We start from the raw sequence: 16070 nt of genomic DNA, 5'->3' as shown, positions 1-16070 counted from the left end.
ATCTGATTACATTTTTTGGCACCCTCAATAAATCGAGATGCAACATAAAAACACACACCTTGAAGGTAAAGATTTCGAAAATACCTACCTGTATTATTGCAATACCGATATGAGTACCTGTATTTGGACACTGCAGAGGAAGCAATCAAGTGGAATAAATGGGCTAATCTGGCTCAGTATGTTTGTTGACAACTGTGTTACCCGTACTATTTTAGCAATGTGAAGCTACCAGGAAAGTTTAGTGCAATCTGCCATGCACCTGGGATTTTATTATATTCCAGATTCAAATATACCTTTGCAGCTCTAGCTATTAGTTTCGATGCAGCATGGTTAGGTCTTCCTGGAGAAATAAGAAAGTACTCTGTTTTGTGAGGTTTAAATTCTTTGTCCAAGCCTCTGTCACACAAAGCCAAGACTTCAGGCAATACGTTTATGCTTCAAAGATCCCTTTTAGGTATAATCAGGTTTCATTGGCAACATGAGTTGATGGCCTGCAACCTTCCACTGGGCATCCTAGTGGCTTCATATACTTGTAGCAGAACCTGGGCAGAAATCACTACTGGAATATCCCACAAAGAACAAACTGGAGAGGACTGCAAGAAATCTATTGGGATTCACTTTTTGAATCTTTAAATAAAGGAGGAAAATTAAGTGAGAACTTAACCTCCCTATGTGGACACCAAGTGTTGATAAACGTTCTGAGTTTAACTGGTACGACCGTTGCTGGGACATATTAGAGCACATGTAGACCGGATCACTTGAGATCATTGACTTAGCAAACATATTCTGCTTGCCCTGTATTTGTCTATTATATTTAAATAGTTTTTGATGGCTGCTAAATCAGTCTATGCAAACAACTGGTCAGTCGCATGGCGTGATTAACAAAAACAATCATAGTGTGAATTTTTATGACCGTTTTAATCCCCCATCACTAAAGCCATAGCACTAATCCAGGATAAACTTTTATTCGTTGACACATTGTTGTCTTGTATATATTTACATCTCATTTTAAATCTGCTCTTCTCGACAGTGAATTAGTACGCTATTAGAATCCCTTTGACTGTGTCTACTTTGTTGTGTACAGATGTGGCTATCTTCTAAGATGACTACTCCTAGTGCCTTCGAGGGTCCCCAGACCTTTGATGCAATGTGGAGTTACTTGACTCCGTCCTGTCTCTTGCTGACGCACTTCACACATCACCTCTCACTTGCTAACATAAGATATTCTTCAGGTAAACTCCCTTCCCAAAAGCATGCGTCACTCTTTGGTTACTTGCTTCCTCTAGGTGCATCTGTGCCCCTACTTACCAATCCCATTCTATTATGTCTCCATTGAGCTGCTTGCTCCCTTCTCATAGCAGTGGTCCACCTGTTTTGTGAGCACTTTGTTTGCTCTCAACCGATTCTGTGACTTGAAGCTCATGCATAGTGTCAATCAATCAGTCATTTGTAAAGTACGCTACTCACCCGTGAGGGTCTCAAGGCGTTGTGGGGTGGGGGGAGTGCTGCTACTGCTCAAACAACCAGGTCTTGAGAAATCTCATGAAAGTCAGTAGGTCCTGGGTGTGTCGCAAGTGGATGGGGAGGGTGTTCTATGTCTTGGCGGCTAGGTGGGAGAATGATCTGCCACCGGTGGTCGTTTGGTGGATGCGTGGAACGGTGGCGAGGGTGAGGTCAGCAGAGCGAAGCTGGCGGTTCGGAGTGTAGAAGGTGAGTCGTTTGTTGAGGTATGTTGGTCCGGTGTTGTGGAGTGCTTTGTGAGCGTGGGTGAGGTGCTTGAAGGGGATCTTCTTGTTGACGGGGAGCCAGTGCAGGTGTCTCAGGTGGGCCGTGATGTGGCTGTGGCGGCGGATGTCGAGGATGAGGCGAGCGGAGGCGTTCTGTATGTGTTTAAGTCTTCTCTGGAGTTTGGCCATGGTTCCTGCATAGAGGGCGTTGCCGTAGTCCATCCTGCTGCTGACGAGGGCCTGGGTGACCGTCCTTCTGGTTCCGGTGGGGATCCATCTGTAGATCTTGCGAAGCATGCGGAGTGTGTTGAAGCAGGAGGAGGAGACGGCGTTGACTTGCTGGGTCATTGATAGCGTTGAGTCCAGGGTGAACCCCACGTTGCGTGTGTGGTTGGTGGGTGTCAGTACAGCTCCCAGGGTGGCCGGCCACCGGGAGTCGTCCAAGGCGGAGTGGGTGGAGCCAAGGATGAGGACCTCCGTCTTGTCAAAGTTCAGTTTCAGGCGACTGCTCTTCATCCATTCTGCCACGGCCTTCATTCCTTCGTGGAGGTTGGTTTTGGCAGTGGTGGGTTCCTTGGTGAGGGAGAGGATCAGCTGGGTGTCATCGGCGTATGAGATGATGTTGAGGTTGTGCGATCAGACGATGTTGGCGAGCGGTGCCATGTAGACGTTAAAAAGGGTCGGGCTGAGGGATGATCCTTGTGGTTTCGGATCAGAAAGGGGGGAGGCGGACTCTCTGCGTTCTGCCGTTGAGGAAGGAGGTGATCCAGTCCAGGGTTTTGTCACAGATTCCTGCGTCGTGGAGGCGTGTGCGTAGGGTGTGGTGGCAGACGGTGTCGAAGGCAGCCGAGAGGTCCAGGAGGATGAGGGCCACGGCTTCACTGTTGTCCAGCAGGGTCCTGATGTCGTCAGTGGCGGCGATGAGGGCGGTTTCGGTGCTTTGGTTTGTGTGTCCCGTGTGATTGCTTGCTAGAGTCAGCAGCTGTCAAGTTCTCCAGAACTTACATAATTGTAGAGCAAGACATTACAATGTGTTTTCAGTAATATTGGCGGTAAGCACCACTAGTTGTGTTCCTGAAAAGTGAAACTTCTCATCAAATGTATCCGAAGTCTGGCTTCACTACAGTATAGCGTCGCAATACCCTCCATTACCCAATATAAGAAACCACTTTGAAGCTTAGTCGTATACCTGCATCTTCCTCATTACAGACTGCATTATACTGAAATTTTACCATGCCAAATGACCCCACACCAGCACAGTGTTTACAACTCACTACAGCGATTCTTATCTTGAGATCTGCTGACCCCTGGGAGTCTTCAACACCTACGTGGGGAGGAGGGGGGATCCGTGACAGTGTGCAAAATTAGATAAAATCAGCAGGTAAAGGACATTTATAAAAAAGCTAAATAAAAAATTATCAGTATTACAATGCTCTGTAAATGTCAAGAAATTTGAAACTAGAAGCTAAAAATTAAGTTGTTATCCTTATATTGATTTGTGGGAGGAGCGAATGTACAGCAAATGAAATCTAGAATAGATGATTGCTTGCCTCAATTTAAGCAACACTAGAATGAGCTGACCAGAGGAGAGCATAAAGACAGTGAGATGCTAGATTCTCTATTTGCTTTTTAGAAATAAAAGTACATTTCGATTTTTGCATATTTTTTGTTTATGAATTAAATAAAATATTTTATAATTTATGCATTTGTTTGGTGTATATTTGTTTCTGTATTTTAGTTTAATTTTTTGAGGTTAGAATGATAGATATTGCTTAGGTAGGGGTCCCTGGCTTCCGGTGGTGATTTTGGTGAAGGATCCACACGAGTCAAGATTAACCACTGAGCTACAGTATTCAGCATTTCCTCATTCTAACAGCACATATCTTCTTTTTCCACGTCGCTGTGTGGTGTAAGAGATAAGAAAAGTTACAATTTAGTTGATCATTGCACAAAACAGCTCCCCTTACGAATCTCGTCGGTGGAAGGTACACAGATAGGTGATGGGACGCAGGTAGTGTGGAAGCTAGAACAAGCAAAACATTTTTGTGCTGTTTAACATCACTCTCTGGGCTCTACCTTTAATTTTTTATGTTTTCCGGGGGTAAAGACTGGAGTTCAAAACTCCTTTTGGCTTTTATTCTGTTGGCTTATACAGAGGATGCTCAGAGTATGCACGGTTTAGTCTCACTATACAGTGACTATTCAGCCGATGTCCTGTTTATTTTTTTCTTGGTTTTTAATTATTTCCTCACTTTGAAAAAAATAAAAAAAATGGGGGTTTTAAGCTGTAAAGTACAATGTCTGACCTCTTGCATACGCAAAATCTTAACCTGATGTGTAGGTGAAATTCAGTTCCAGTTCGCTGATGATTTCCCCCCTGTACTCACCCACCCGCGACTGTTCTAGAGATTATGAAGGAGTGTGTCTTTAACTGTGCCGCACCTATGGCAGGACGGGGTCTCTGCTCTCCCCATTTTGTATAGGGGAGACTTGTTGTAGTATGCCCTATGGAGGATATTGAATTGGATTAGTCTCAATTTGGCTTTGATGGCAACTTTACTGGTGTGCAGCATGGCCGTCTCCAAGTCGATGTCTTCCGGTGTCCCCACTTCGGCCTCCTATTTTTCCGGAGTTTCACGAGGTTGTATGTTGTGTTATTAATTTTGGTGTGATACAACTGAAATACCGCCTTGTGGGCGTTTGCGCTCCACGGGACCCATCTTTCCAGTGAACTAATCTCTGGGAGATCCATCTCCAAGACCCCCTCCCTCTACGGGGCATGTCTCAGTTGCAAATATATGAACTTCTGAGTAGGAGCTAAAGCATATTCCTGTGTAGCTCCTCAAATGGCCTAACCTCCCCTCCATCCAGCACATCCCCTAGTGTTTAGATCCCTATCTGGTCCCAACGTTCAAAGCCGGTGAAGTTGCCTGTTTCTGACACTACTTCGTTTACCCTCACCTCCGTGGTAGTCTCCTTATACAGAAGAGCAACCCATGTACAAAAAACCTGGGACAGAATCTGAACCACCTCAGGGTCCCAAACAAGTATCACCATTCTATAGTGTTAAATACTTTCTCAGCATCTAGTGACATGATTGCTCTAGGCTCTCGATGAGCGTTAAATCTGTCCAGCCATAACTGTAGCCATTTATGATTTAATTGTGTAGCCCATCTCACCATGAAACCCTTTTGGTTAGTGTGGACCACGATGGATACCACCCAGACCAGCCGTTTCACCAGAATCGGCTAAAATCTTGCACTCTGTGTTTAACAGTTGGATAGGTCTGTAGGAGGAACATAAATTAATTAGTTTATATTCTTGGGGGAATAACCACATTGAGTATGCGTATAAGGTCCTGCGACAAGATTTGCTCGCCCCTGGCTGCGTAAGACAAGTTCAGCAGGTGTGGATTGAGAAGTGAGGCCAGTCGTTTATACAATTCCACCGGGAGGCCATTGGTGCCTGGTGTCTTGCTCGACTGCATGTCTGCCACTGCCTCCCCTAACTCGTCCATCCTCATGTCTGCAGCCAGGGCATCTCTATCAGCAGCTGCCAAGACAAGGACCGGCACCTCCTCCAGAAATGCCTCAATGTCCTGCTCCATGTGGTCCTTCTAGGCAGCATGGAGACTTTGGAAATACCTTGCGAATGCTCAGGAAATGTCCCTAAGGGCCAAATCCAGTGTTCCTATCAGTACTTCAGCCACTCGGCGCCTCTTCTTCTCTTTTTCCAAACCACAAATGGAGATGGCATGCCTTTTCCCCTGTATCCTACAGTTTCTTCTGCACCCCCATGTAGTGTTAGCGGGCTGCTTGTAACATGATTAAGATATCGTTTTCTGGTCGCTCCCCATAAACATACAGGTTGTTGGGCTCCTTGTGTCCACCCATGTCTGTTGTAGGAGGTTATGCTCCAGCTGTTGAGTCCTTTCCTCTCAGCATTTCTTTTTTGTGGTTATTATGTTTTGGGCAGTCTCTGGTAACGGTTTTGCATGCCTCCCAGCAAATAACCAGTTAGGTCACTGAGTCCTCATTCTCCTTGAAATATATTTGGGTGTCAACTCTTAGTGTCTCTTCAATGCTCCTGTCTTTTAGTGCCAACGTGTCTAGTTTCCAGGTGTTTGACTTATCTCATTGTCAGGTCCCCATTTTAATTCGCATCAGAGAGTGATCTGAAATATCACAGGCCAAGTAGTTCGCTTCACTGAAGGCTCATTTACAAGTTTCTTACTAGACTTGAGTCTCCACGCCCTATAGGCAGCTAGGTACTGCAAGCAAGCATGCATTTACAAATTGGGGGTTGAATGACTATACCATAGAGAGATGACACTGTCATGAAAAGACCTTTGCCCAGTACTCATTTATAAGTTATCTGTTGCACTATTTTGTATCTTGCCCTATGCCCACGGTGGTAAAAATAATGAAAACCTGAATCAAGCTGTTTCGCCTTAGTACAGAGAACTTAAAAACAAGCAATTCCAAAGCACTCACCTCTCCAGTAACCATTTAGCAATGTAGTCATAATGAAAGTAGAAGGTGGTGGGATCAAGCTAAAAAGACACACAAAAAAACACCCTGATACAGGTTTTCTTTTTTAAAGAATCTAACATGAGGGACCTGGAAGACATAGGAAATTATTGACCTAAGCGGGACAAACCAAAGGCGATTTCCAGTCGCTGCCTGTCCTCAATCCCAAAGCATCCCCTTTCTTTCTACAAGTTTCCCTTACGTCAGTGGTTCCCAAACCTTTTAAACCCGCGCCTCCTTTGACCCATTGGCCATTGCCTGTGGCTCCCCACTGTTACTTTTTTTGGGAGGGTGTGGGGGGATGAAAGCCTGGTCTCGGGAGTATTTGCATTTTTCTACTTGAAAATAGTTGAAGCTGATGACGGTATTTAATCATATACGCAGGGTGTTTCGTATGACTAAGGGGTGCCACTAATAAAATATTCCTAGTTACACTTCTTTGCACGTGCCTTTTTTTAGAGTGCCCTCTCATACTCTTTTATCCCACTTACCGTGCTAGATAGCACCCCTATGTATGTAGGCCACATTGCCAAAGTGTTTCTGCGCTTGAAGAATATTTGCATGAACTTCCATTTCTACCCATGTCATACGTGCCAATACAACAATCTCAGCAGGGTGACTCGCGATCTTTTAAGCCACATACAGCTTTATTTTTGCTGTCTCCTCCCTAAAATTGCCTCCAAATCAATGCAAGCCAAATAAATTCCTCAGATTTAAAAAAAATATGTTTTTATACGTCCCTCATTCTTGCTTCCGAATGTTGGCATATGGTATTTTACTTTCCTGTGCTCAAGGAGAGAGCAAGCCTGTCTGGAAATGTGCGTGTACTGAAAGAAATGTGTACTGGAAGTACCTATGGTTCAAGTACAAATGTCAATACTTAATAATACTTAATGTGTTTACTAGACAGGACAACTGTACTTTCCTGATAAACCTGCATTGGTGTAAAATGCATTTATAAAAAAATTATTAACAAGTCTAACAAAATTAATTGGGCATCTTCCGCGTACTTTTGGAGTGTTGGAACGTGGGATCCAGTGAAAGGTAATCCCCTCAACATGCCATCAATTAAGCACTACGTTTACAGCTTTAGGCATGTCATTTACAAATCATCGACATTATGCGTTTAAGTCTAATTGATATAACTGAAGCCAACAGACCTTTCAACATTAAATGCATTAAAGTGCTTGGTGCGCGGCTCTCCTGGCTAGGTTTGACGGCTCCCCAGGGAGCTACAGCGCACAGTTTGGGAACCACTGCCTTACGTTGACAAATGTAGGTAACGGACATTCCTAACACTCCCCTTTTTAAAGCAGTTTTACGCCACTTGTTAAAAAAAATATGTTAACGGTAACATTACGATTTTCTTGATTTTAGTTAAATAATATAATTCTAGCATTGACTCCATTGTGCTATCTATGAATGCCTCTTATCTCCCTTTTTCTCAGTTCTGCACTTCTACCAGAGCTTTCATTTTTGGGGTGATTTGCACAAATATTAAAATGTGATCTGTGGCTTTTTATTACAGTAACAATGAAGAAACGAACGGAGCCTCCCGAAGTAATTAGCCCGGTGACCAATAAGAAGAAAAAGTTTGAAGACCTCGGGTTAAACCTAAGCTCCACATCCGATGATGACACCCAGTGCAGTAATCATGCGACTCAAGGTGAGCGAGGCCTGGGGGTGGCACCTGGATCTATCCATTCTTTTTCATCACTTGGACAGTGCCATGATTTTCAATGACTTCCAGAATGTGTCTAGATATCTTTCAGCACTTGACCTCCACAGCACATTCATTCCGAGTTTACCTGTCCCAGAGGCTGCCAGGGCAAGCAGTAACTGCACACACACAAAAAGAATATACACTTCAGAATATATACATATAATTTTATTTATTAATATCGCAAAACAATAAAATTGGATAATCAAGATCTGGACATAGAAATTACAAGTATTAATAGATGACACTAACCCAACAGTATGTTTCACTGACATAGCCAAATTTGTACATATTGTATCCTATTTGGGAAACATTAAGAAAATATTCATTGTTTTGTATAAAGGTGACACTTTGTCAGAAATGAAATCATAATCCAATGCTAGAATTGTCACATAAATTATTTATTGTATTGAAATTGATGGTGGTTTTATATATTTATACATTTATTGCTACAGAAGATTTTACTATAATAGTTATTTATTATTAACAATATTTAATATTAATTGTAATTAATATTGTGGTTATAAAAATGTGTCCAGCTCATAAGTTATTTTTCTTTGTCCAGTGCCATTTCAAATGCGATATAACTAGATTTCTTAAGCACCTGTCACTTTAAAAAGAAAAAAACACATTTGGTGAAAAAATGGTTAAAAGCCCAGCATTGACTGTTATCAGATAGCTGAGAATAGATTCCTGCGTAATCTCCTTTCAGTCCCGCAATCTACCCCTAATTTTTCCATACATCAGGAACTGGGCCTGGGTTTTCTATCCGATACTCTGAGTACGGCCCCGTTACTTTGCTGGCTCAAGGTATGGCTTAATCCAGAATTAACCCTGAATCAACCGATATTGCGGGACTGCGTTAAACTGGATAAAGCTTGTAACATCAACTGGTTAGTCTATGTTAAATCTATGCTATTTAAACTAGGGCGGCAGGAACTATATGACTTCCCAGAGAGAATTAAGAAGGATGATTTGAAATGGGTGAAAAATATCTTTATAAAAATGTTGGCGGCGGAACGGGAAGAAAAAGAGTTGCAGAAACCTTTAGTTAGGGCCCATTTTTTGGTAAAAACCACATTGCTAATGGAACCGTACCTGTCAATTGTTACCAAGCCGTTCCATCGTTGGCTTTTGACTAGATTCCGTTTCAATCTGATCCATTTGACACTGGGGGACTATGTGGGTGGTCTAATCCTGAGGAAGCAGGTTTATGCTCTTGTGATAACTATTCCATCCAAGACACCTTACACTTCCTATTATTTTGCAAATATTACACTGATATTCGGAAAAAGTATTTGGTCCCCTTACTGTCTAGGAAGGGTTTCCAGCAGGCTAAACCTGCATTACTTTATTTGCAAATGTTAACTGACACGTGGGATATCTTTAACATTGCTTCCTTCTTAGTTGCTGCCGTCAGGATTAGGGGAAAATTATTAAAACATAATAGACAATATTCACATTAGATATAACAATTGCAAATTTTTTACCTTGTGTACTTTTTATAAAATTGGATAATTTTATTGGTATACTGATTTCCTAGAAAAGTATTTTTTAAATATGTTAGTATATGGTTTGTCGAAATATCTTAGTTACTCTGCATTTCTAGGATTCTTTGTTCTTATTGTTATGAAATAACTATTTAAATGATATATTTTTCTGATTGATTATAATATTGATATCCTATTGCTGTATTTGTTTATGATTGTAGTTTTTGTCTTGTACTTTTATGATTATTTTTTTTAACAACATCTTTTATTGATTTTATTAAACGAACAACCAGCACAGTTATCCAGAGATTATGGTGCAAGTACATCCCCCAGGGTACACATTGTGCTGATTTACCGCCCCCAACCCCTAGTCTGCAAACATCAGACTCCCACAGTACTTTTAGGATTTTAATTAATCGAATAAAGTGGATTGATTGATTGACTGTTATCAGCGTCCTGTGATAATGGCTGTGCTTTGGAGCAGGCAATAAAATAAGATTTTAAGCACCAAATTGTGGTCCGAGCTCCTATCTGCAGCGGTGAAAACGAGTGCGAGAAGAGGAGTTGAAGTTATATATATTTATATTCTACTGGCGGTCGCCAGTAGATAGTTCTAGTTGGGACCAATTTTCCATAGGAAATCCGCAACTTTCTATTTGGAATAACGTTGCGCCGATTGACGAATCTTCTCAAATTTTTCCAAACTTTTGGCCAGCTCTGCTCCGCTCCTACCCTGAAAGTTCTGTGGTGATTCGTCAAGCGGGGGGCCGAGAAAAAAGGGGGGTCCCAAAACGCGTTTTCCTCATGCAATTTCCCATAGGATCTGTTGTCGCAGCTACAGCCCGAACTGCTGAACGGAATTACACCAAATTTGGCAAAGAGGTAGTCCTCAGTTCAGACTCGTGCCTTTTGCTTAAAAGGTGTAAATCCATTCAGTAGTTCCTGAGTTAAAAGTACATAAATATCTATGGCCGGGGAGGATCCGCGATCCTTACCCGCACCGTAAGCGCACCCTCCCCGAACCAAGCGCGCACCCTCCCGATCGCGCGCTGAATGCTAATTGGCTGCCAACACTCTGAATCAGGAAGTGTTGGCAGCCATCTTGTTCCTCGGTAGAACCGAGGCACAAGAAAGCACAAAACAAAGGTGTAAAACACAAGAAGGGGGCAGGGTAGAAACACCCTGACCCCCTAGGCCTGCTCAGGGGTCCCACAAGGACCCCCAAGGCCAAATAAATATATATATATTTTTTAAATCGCGGGATGTGCGGAGGGTCCGCGCATCCTGTTACGGACCCCCAACCCCCGGGGCTTTAAATTCAGTGGGAGGGCCGGCTCCTGCAGTGTTCCGGGGTGCCCACCCCCGGGACACTGCTGTTTGCTATGGCAGGGTGGGATCCTGGTGGCTCCCATCCTGCCATAGCAAACTGCTTTGGTATTTGGAAGAGAGATCAGGAAACCTGCTCTCTCTTCCAAATACCAAAGACGATTGCTTTTCCACATGGGGACCAACATGTTAGCTGCTCCCCATGTGGAAAAGCAATGCCGGCTCCCGCAGGATGCGGGGAGCCGGCAGGGCCGTGGGGGGATTGGGGACCCGCCCACGGCCCTCAACGGAGGCCATACCCCGGGGGATGGGGTCCCCAGGGCCAGTAGTGGCCCCCCTCCCCAGACAGAAAAAAACGGCCCGGGGGATGGGGTCCCCGGGGCATAGGTGGCCACAGGAGGGGGCCTACGCAGCCCCCCTCCATAAAAAAACATATTTTTTTAGAAAAGGGCCATGCCCCGGGGGATGGCGTCCCCGGGGCAAATTATGGCCTCGGGGGGGGGGGGGTCACGCGGCCCCCTTCCCGATTTTTCTTTTTTTTTTAATAAAAAAAATACAAATTGGGGGCAGGCCCTGGGGACCCCATCCCCCAGGGCCTGCCCCCAATTTGTAAAAAAATAAGAAAAAGAAGGGGGGCTACACAGCCCCCCTTTTTTAAAAGAAATATTTTTTTTTTAACGGGATCGCGGAGGAGGCCACGCCCCCTCCTTTCCTCACTCTGCGTAAGATACGTTTAATGACTCACTTATAGAGTCAGTCAAGCACCTACTAAATCATCCATTCACAAACTTATACACCCACTCATTCTTCCATAGGTTTTCCCTATATATATATTAAACATATTTAAAATTTACAGAAACACTCACTCACTGGATGACGTCATCAGTGATGTCATCAGTGATGTCACTGACCATGTCATGAGTGATGTAATATGTAACGTCATCAGCAGTGCATTGCGGGGGCGCTAGTTATAGTTAGCTGAACTAACTATAACGGGGGAATTTCTAGGGTTTTGTACTATAACGCCCCTGAATTTCAGTGATATCTATCTAAAAGGAATAGGGTACAGCATGGTCCCTCTATACTGGTATGGAGTATAACTTCCTATGGGATTGAGCGAAAGCATGTGCTATCTCAGGAAGAGATTGTTGTGAACAACCAGTATCATCTATGATCTCAGGGACAATCCTATTGGCTTGTTGGTGGGAGGTCAGCCAATAGAGCAGCTTCATATTCTTGTTACCTCAACCATAGATCCTGGCCATTGTGGCCAACCAAAGATTTTTAGAGATCCTCAAACGAGTACAGTACAGTACAGTCTTCACAAATTAAACCTAATTGACGGGAGACATCCTCTTGGGGATTCAACGCTAATCGTTGTTCCTGGCGAAGAGCGCAAGCCTCCAGTTGGGCAATGAGAGAGGAGCGCTCCCATTCTCATTTTGTTTTTTTTGTTTTTGAAAAACTTTATTGTGCAAGATAGCATCATTACAAATATGGGCCTACAACCACCAGGGCCGGCCGCTAGTATATGCATGTCAATTGCTGGACGTCACGAAGCAGCGACTGATCCCCAGAGGCTCAGCAGGGTCACAGGAGATATTCTAGGCAACTCAGAAGCTAGGCAGGATACAGATATTTTAAATTTTAAAAGAAAAGAACAAACAAAGAAACAATGAAACAAAACTCAAGGCGAGAAACAGTCTAAACGGTGTCGAGCGCCGATGGGGGGATCCCACCATACCAGGTAGAGAATCAGGAGGACAATAGAGATGGCCAGGGGGGGGGGGAGGGGAGGGGGGGGGGAGGCAGCGGGGAAGTCAGAACAATCAGCCGAAAGGGTACAGTATTCCAGGAACCTCAGGATCAGGGGGACAGAGAAATGTCCGGAGTATCTACAAGAGGGGGCGTACAGATGTTACCTCGGTAGGTGTTCCATTGACCCCAAATTCTACCCCACGCCCCAGGCTTGCCCCGGACCAGATACACCGTCTTCTCTCTGAACATGCACCAGTCCATGTTCTCCTTCCACACTGACACGGTGGGAGGCCGTCGGGAACCCCAAAGCTGCGCAATATCCCTCTTTGCAATCATGTTCCCAAGTGCCGCCCACCGGGCCTGGGCGACGTTGTAGTCATTCGGCTCCCATACATTCAACAAACATCGACGAGCCTCAGTCAACAGAGCAACCCCAGTGACACACTCCATTACAGCATGCACACGGTGCCAATATGCCGCAACCTCGCGGCACTCCCAAAGGATATGAAGGAAGGTGGCGCTCATTCCACAGCCGCGCTTACACAACCCATCCGAAGAAAAACCCATCACAACCAAACGAGGACCCGTCACATAAACACGGTAAAGAATTTTGAGCTGGACGAGACGGAGACGGGCAGGAATGGCAACCTCTTTCGGGGAGGACAGTGCGGACTGCCAGTCTTCGTCATCCAACTCGTCTCCGGTCCAGGCCTCCCTAAGACGCACAAGGAGGTCCGCCCGATTGTTGATTAATTTCTTATAAATCAAGGAAATCGTACTATCGGGCAGATGACCATTAAGTATACGGTCCTCGAGTGGTGAAGATGCAGGGACTGTGGTACCGGCCTCGAAGACCGACAGCAAAGCGTGGCAGACCTGTGCATATCTGAAGAACTCCCTCTCACTCAACTCATACTCACTCTGAAGCACCGCAAAGGATTTGACCGCACCTTTCACCCAGAGGTCACCCACTCTGCTAATGCCAATCATATCCCAGTTATCAAAACCTTTCGTTGTCCAGAGGCATCTCAATCTGTCCGATGCAAACAAGGGGGTCGCTCGTGTCAGGCGATCATTCCATCCCACAGCCACATTGGCATCCTTCCACACATGTACTGCAATCTTAGTGGGTCCCGTTAGGTTCCTCCCCGCCGTCCGAGAGTAGAGTACTCTGTTGAAGTTGCCACAAGGCAACTGATATTTATCCATCTCAAAAGCCGGATTCGGACCGGGTGCATACGTAGCATGGTTGATGGCGGACAACTGGGAGGCCCAATAATACCTCCTGATGTCCAGGAGCGCGATGCCCCCGTCATACCAGGGGAGAGTCAGTTTTGCCAGAGCGATGCGTGCGCGATCGTCCCAAACAAGTCTCCTCTGTAAACCCTCCACCTCCCGAAAGTAGGCCGCCGGAATAATATCAAAGGAGTTCTGGAGTGCGTAGAGAAATTGGGGCAGGGACATCATTTTAAAAAGTGCCGCTCGACCGAGTGGCGACGACTGCAATCTACGCCACCGAGCCACGTCCAACTTCAATCGCCGGAGAGGGGGAAGGAGATTACGCTTGTGGCGGACCGCCGGGTCCAACAATACGTAGACCCCCAAGTACTTAAAACCGGATTGCGAAATTTGAATGGGAAACCTATTCGGTAAGGGGGGAAGGCCACCGGAGATAACATACACACACGATTTAGACCAATTAATGATCAAACAGGAGTTTTTACCGAAAGAAGTGAGAACGTCAAATAGGACGTTAAGGGATTCACGCGGGGAGGTGAGGTACAAAAGAATATCGTCGGCGTACAACGAAACCCGGTCTTCAAAGTCAGGGGCCCACTGAATGCCCTTTATCGATGGTTCCCATCGGAGCCAGGCTGCAAGCGGTTCGAGAGCAAGAGCAAAGAGCAGGGGGGGATAACGGACACCCCTGCCTAGTACCCCTCCCGAGAGCGACGGGCTGGGACACCCTACCATTGACAACAACCTGAGCTAGCGGATCCCTATATAGAAGTCTCACCCAACTAATAAATCCCGCACCGAAACTGAACTTCGCCAGAGTGGCCCAAAGATATGGCCATTCTATCGTATCAAAGGCCATCGTGGCGTCCAAGGAAGCCAAGATGGCCGGCTCGGAGAGAAACTCCGCCCTGGCGAGAACGCCATGTAAGCACCGCAAGTTGAGAGCAGTGTTCCGGTGCGGAATGAAACAAGATTGATCCGGATGAATCAGGTCACAGATGACAGCGAGTAAGCGATTAGCAAGGACCTTGGCGAGAATCTTCGGTTCAGCATTCAATAGGGAAATAGGCCTGTATGAGGCACAACGATCACGAGGCTTGCCCTCCTTAGGAATCACAACTATAGTGGCCAGACGCTGGTCACAAGGGAGGGAACCAAGCTCACGCGACTCCAGAAACATATCACGGAGAAACGGTGCGACTTTATCCGGGCGCAATTTGTACAATTCAATAGGCAATCCATTGGGGCCCATAGCTTTGCCAGAACGAAGGGAACGAATCGCGGTAGCAATCTCGTCGGCCGACAACGACGCCTCCATGCGCTCTCGATCCTCTTCAGACAAGCAAGGCAGCGCAATGTCCCTCAATAAGAAACGAGAGTCATCCTCATCTCTATCGGACACCGGGGAGTAGACCACACGAAAATAGTCAGCAAAACACTCCACAATCTCGCCAGGGTCAGTCACATGCACACCGTCAGAATTCTGAAGCACAGGGACCACACGATTCACTCTCTCCTTCTTATCAAGCCATGCAATCAATTTACCCGCCTTATACCCGACATCATACAGTCTACCTTGCTGTTCCCTGTACATTGTCTTGGCAGCATCCGTGACAAGGGATTTATATTCAAACTGTTTCAAGCTAAGGGCGTGGAGCCTATCCTGGGTGACACCTAAGTCTAGATCAGCCTCCAACTCCAGTATTTCAGCCTCCAGCTTCACGACCTCCCCATTCCTAGCTTTCCTGGTCTCGACTATTAAAGATAGGGCCTGTCCACGAATAACCGTTTTGAAGGCTTCCCACAGGGACACTGAGGACAAAACAGACCCCTCGTTCTCCAGGAAGTAGTGGTCGAGCGACTTAATGAGGCTGTTGCGAGTCTTGGGGTTGCGCAGATGCCAAGGGTTAATAGGGGCGATCCGCCCCGCGGCTTGCGTCCCCGTGTCGAAAAGAAGCCACACAGGGGAGTGATCTGAAATGCCCCGGGCCAAGTGTCTTACCTCCCCAACGTGGGGGGACTGGGCCGCGGGCATGAGGAAGTAATCCAGCCTGGAGAGACTCCCATGAGCCCCGGAGTGGAAGGTGTATTGACATTGCGTCGGATGCATTAACCTCCAGCAATCCACCAAACCAAAGGTGTCCAAAAACCCACCAAGCCATGATTGGGAAACGGGAAGGGCCAGGGGGGATGGCGATCCAGATCGCCGGATAGCACGGAGTTGAAGTCCCCACCCATGAGGAGAAGACTATCGGGGAGTTCCAGCAACATCCGACCAACA

The 16070-nt window shown here is 45.8% G+C and overlaps 1 protein-coding gene across 2 annotated transcripts in view; it reads left to right on the top strand.

Moving 5' to 3' along the window:
* Positions 1-16070, top strand: part of LOC146813794 (cap-specific mRNA (nucleoside-2'-O-)-methyltransferase 1-like) — a 664820-nt gene that overhangs the window by 32892 nt on the left and 615858 nt on the right. For both annotated transcript variants that reach the window (XM_085610257.1, XM_085610256.1), the window contains exon 2: positions 7785-7922. In XM_085610257.1, coding sequence (XP_085466383.1) covers positions 7790-7922 — 133 coding nt within the window. In that variant the 5' untranslated portion in view covers positions 7785-7789. The remainder of the gene's footprint in view (positions 1-7784; positions 7923-16070) is intronic.

Source organism: Triturus cristatus, chromosome 6, assembly GCF_964204655.1.
Source record: "Triturus cristatus chromosome 6, aTriCri1.1, whole genome shotgun sequence".
Lineage (NCBI taxonomy): Eukaryota > Metazoa > Chordata > Amphibia > Caudata > Salamandridae > Triturus > Triturus cristatus.
Note: the sequence above shows the minus strand (reverse complement) of the source record. Positions and strands in the feature narration are given on the sequence as shown.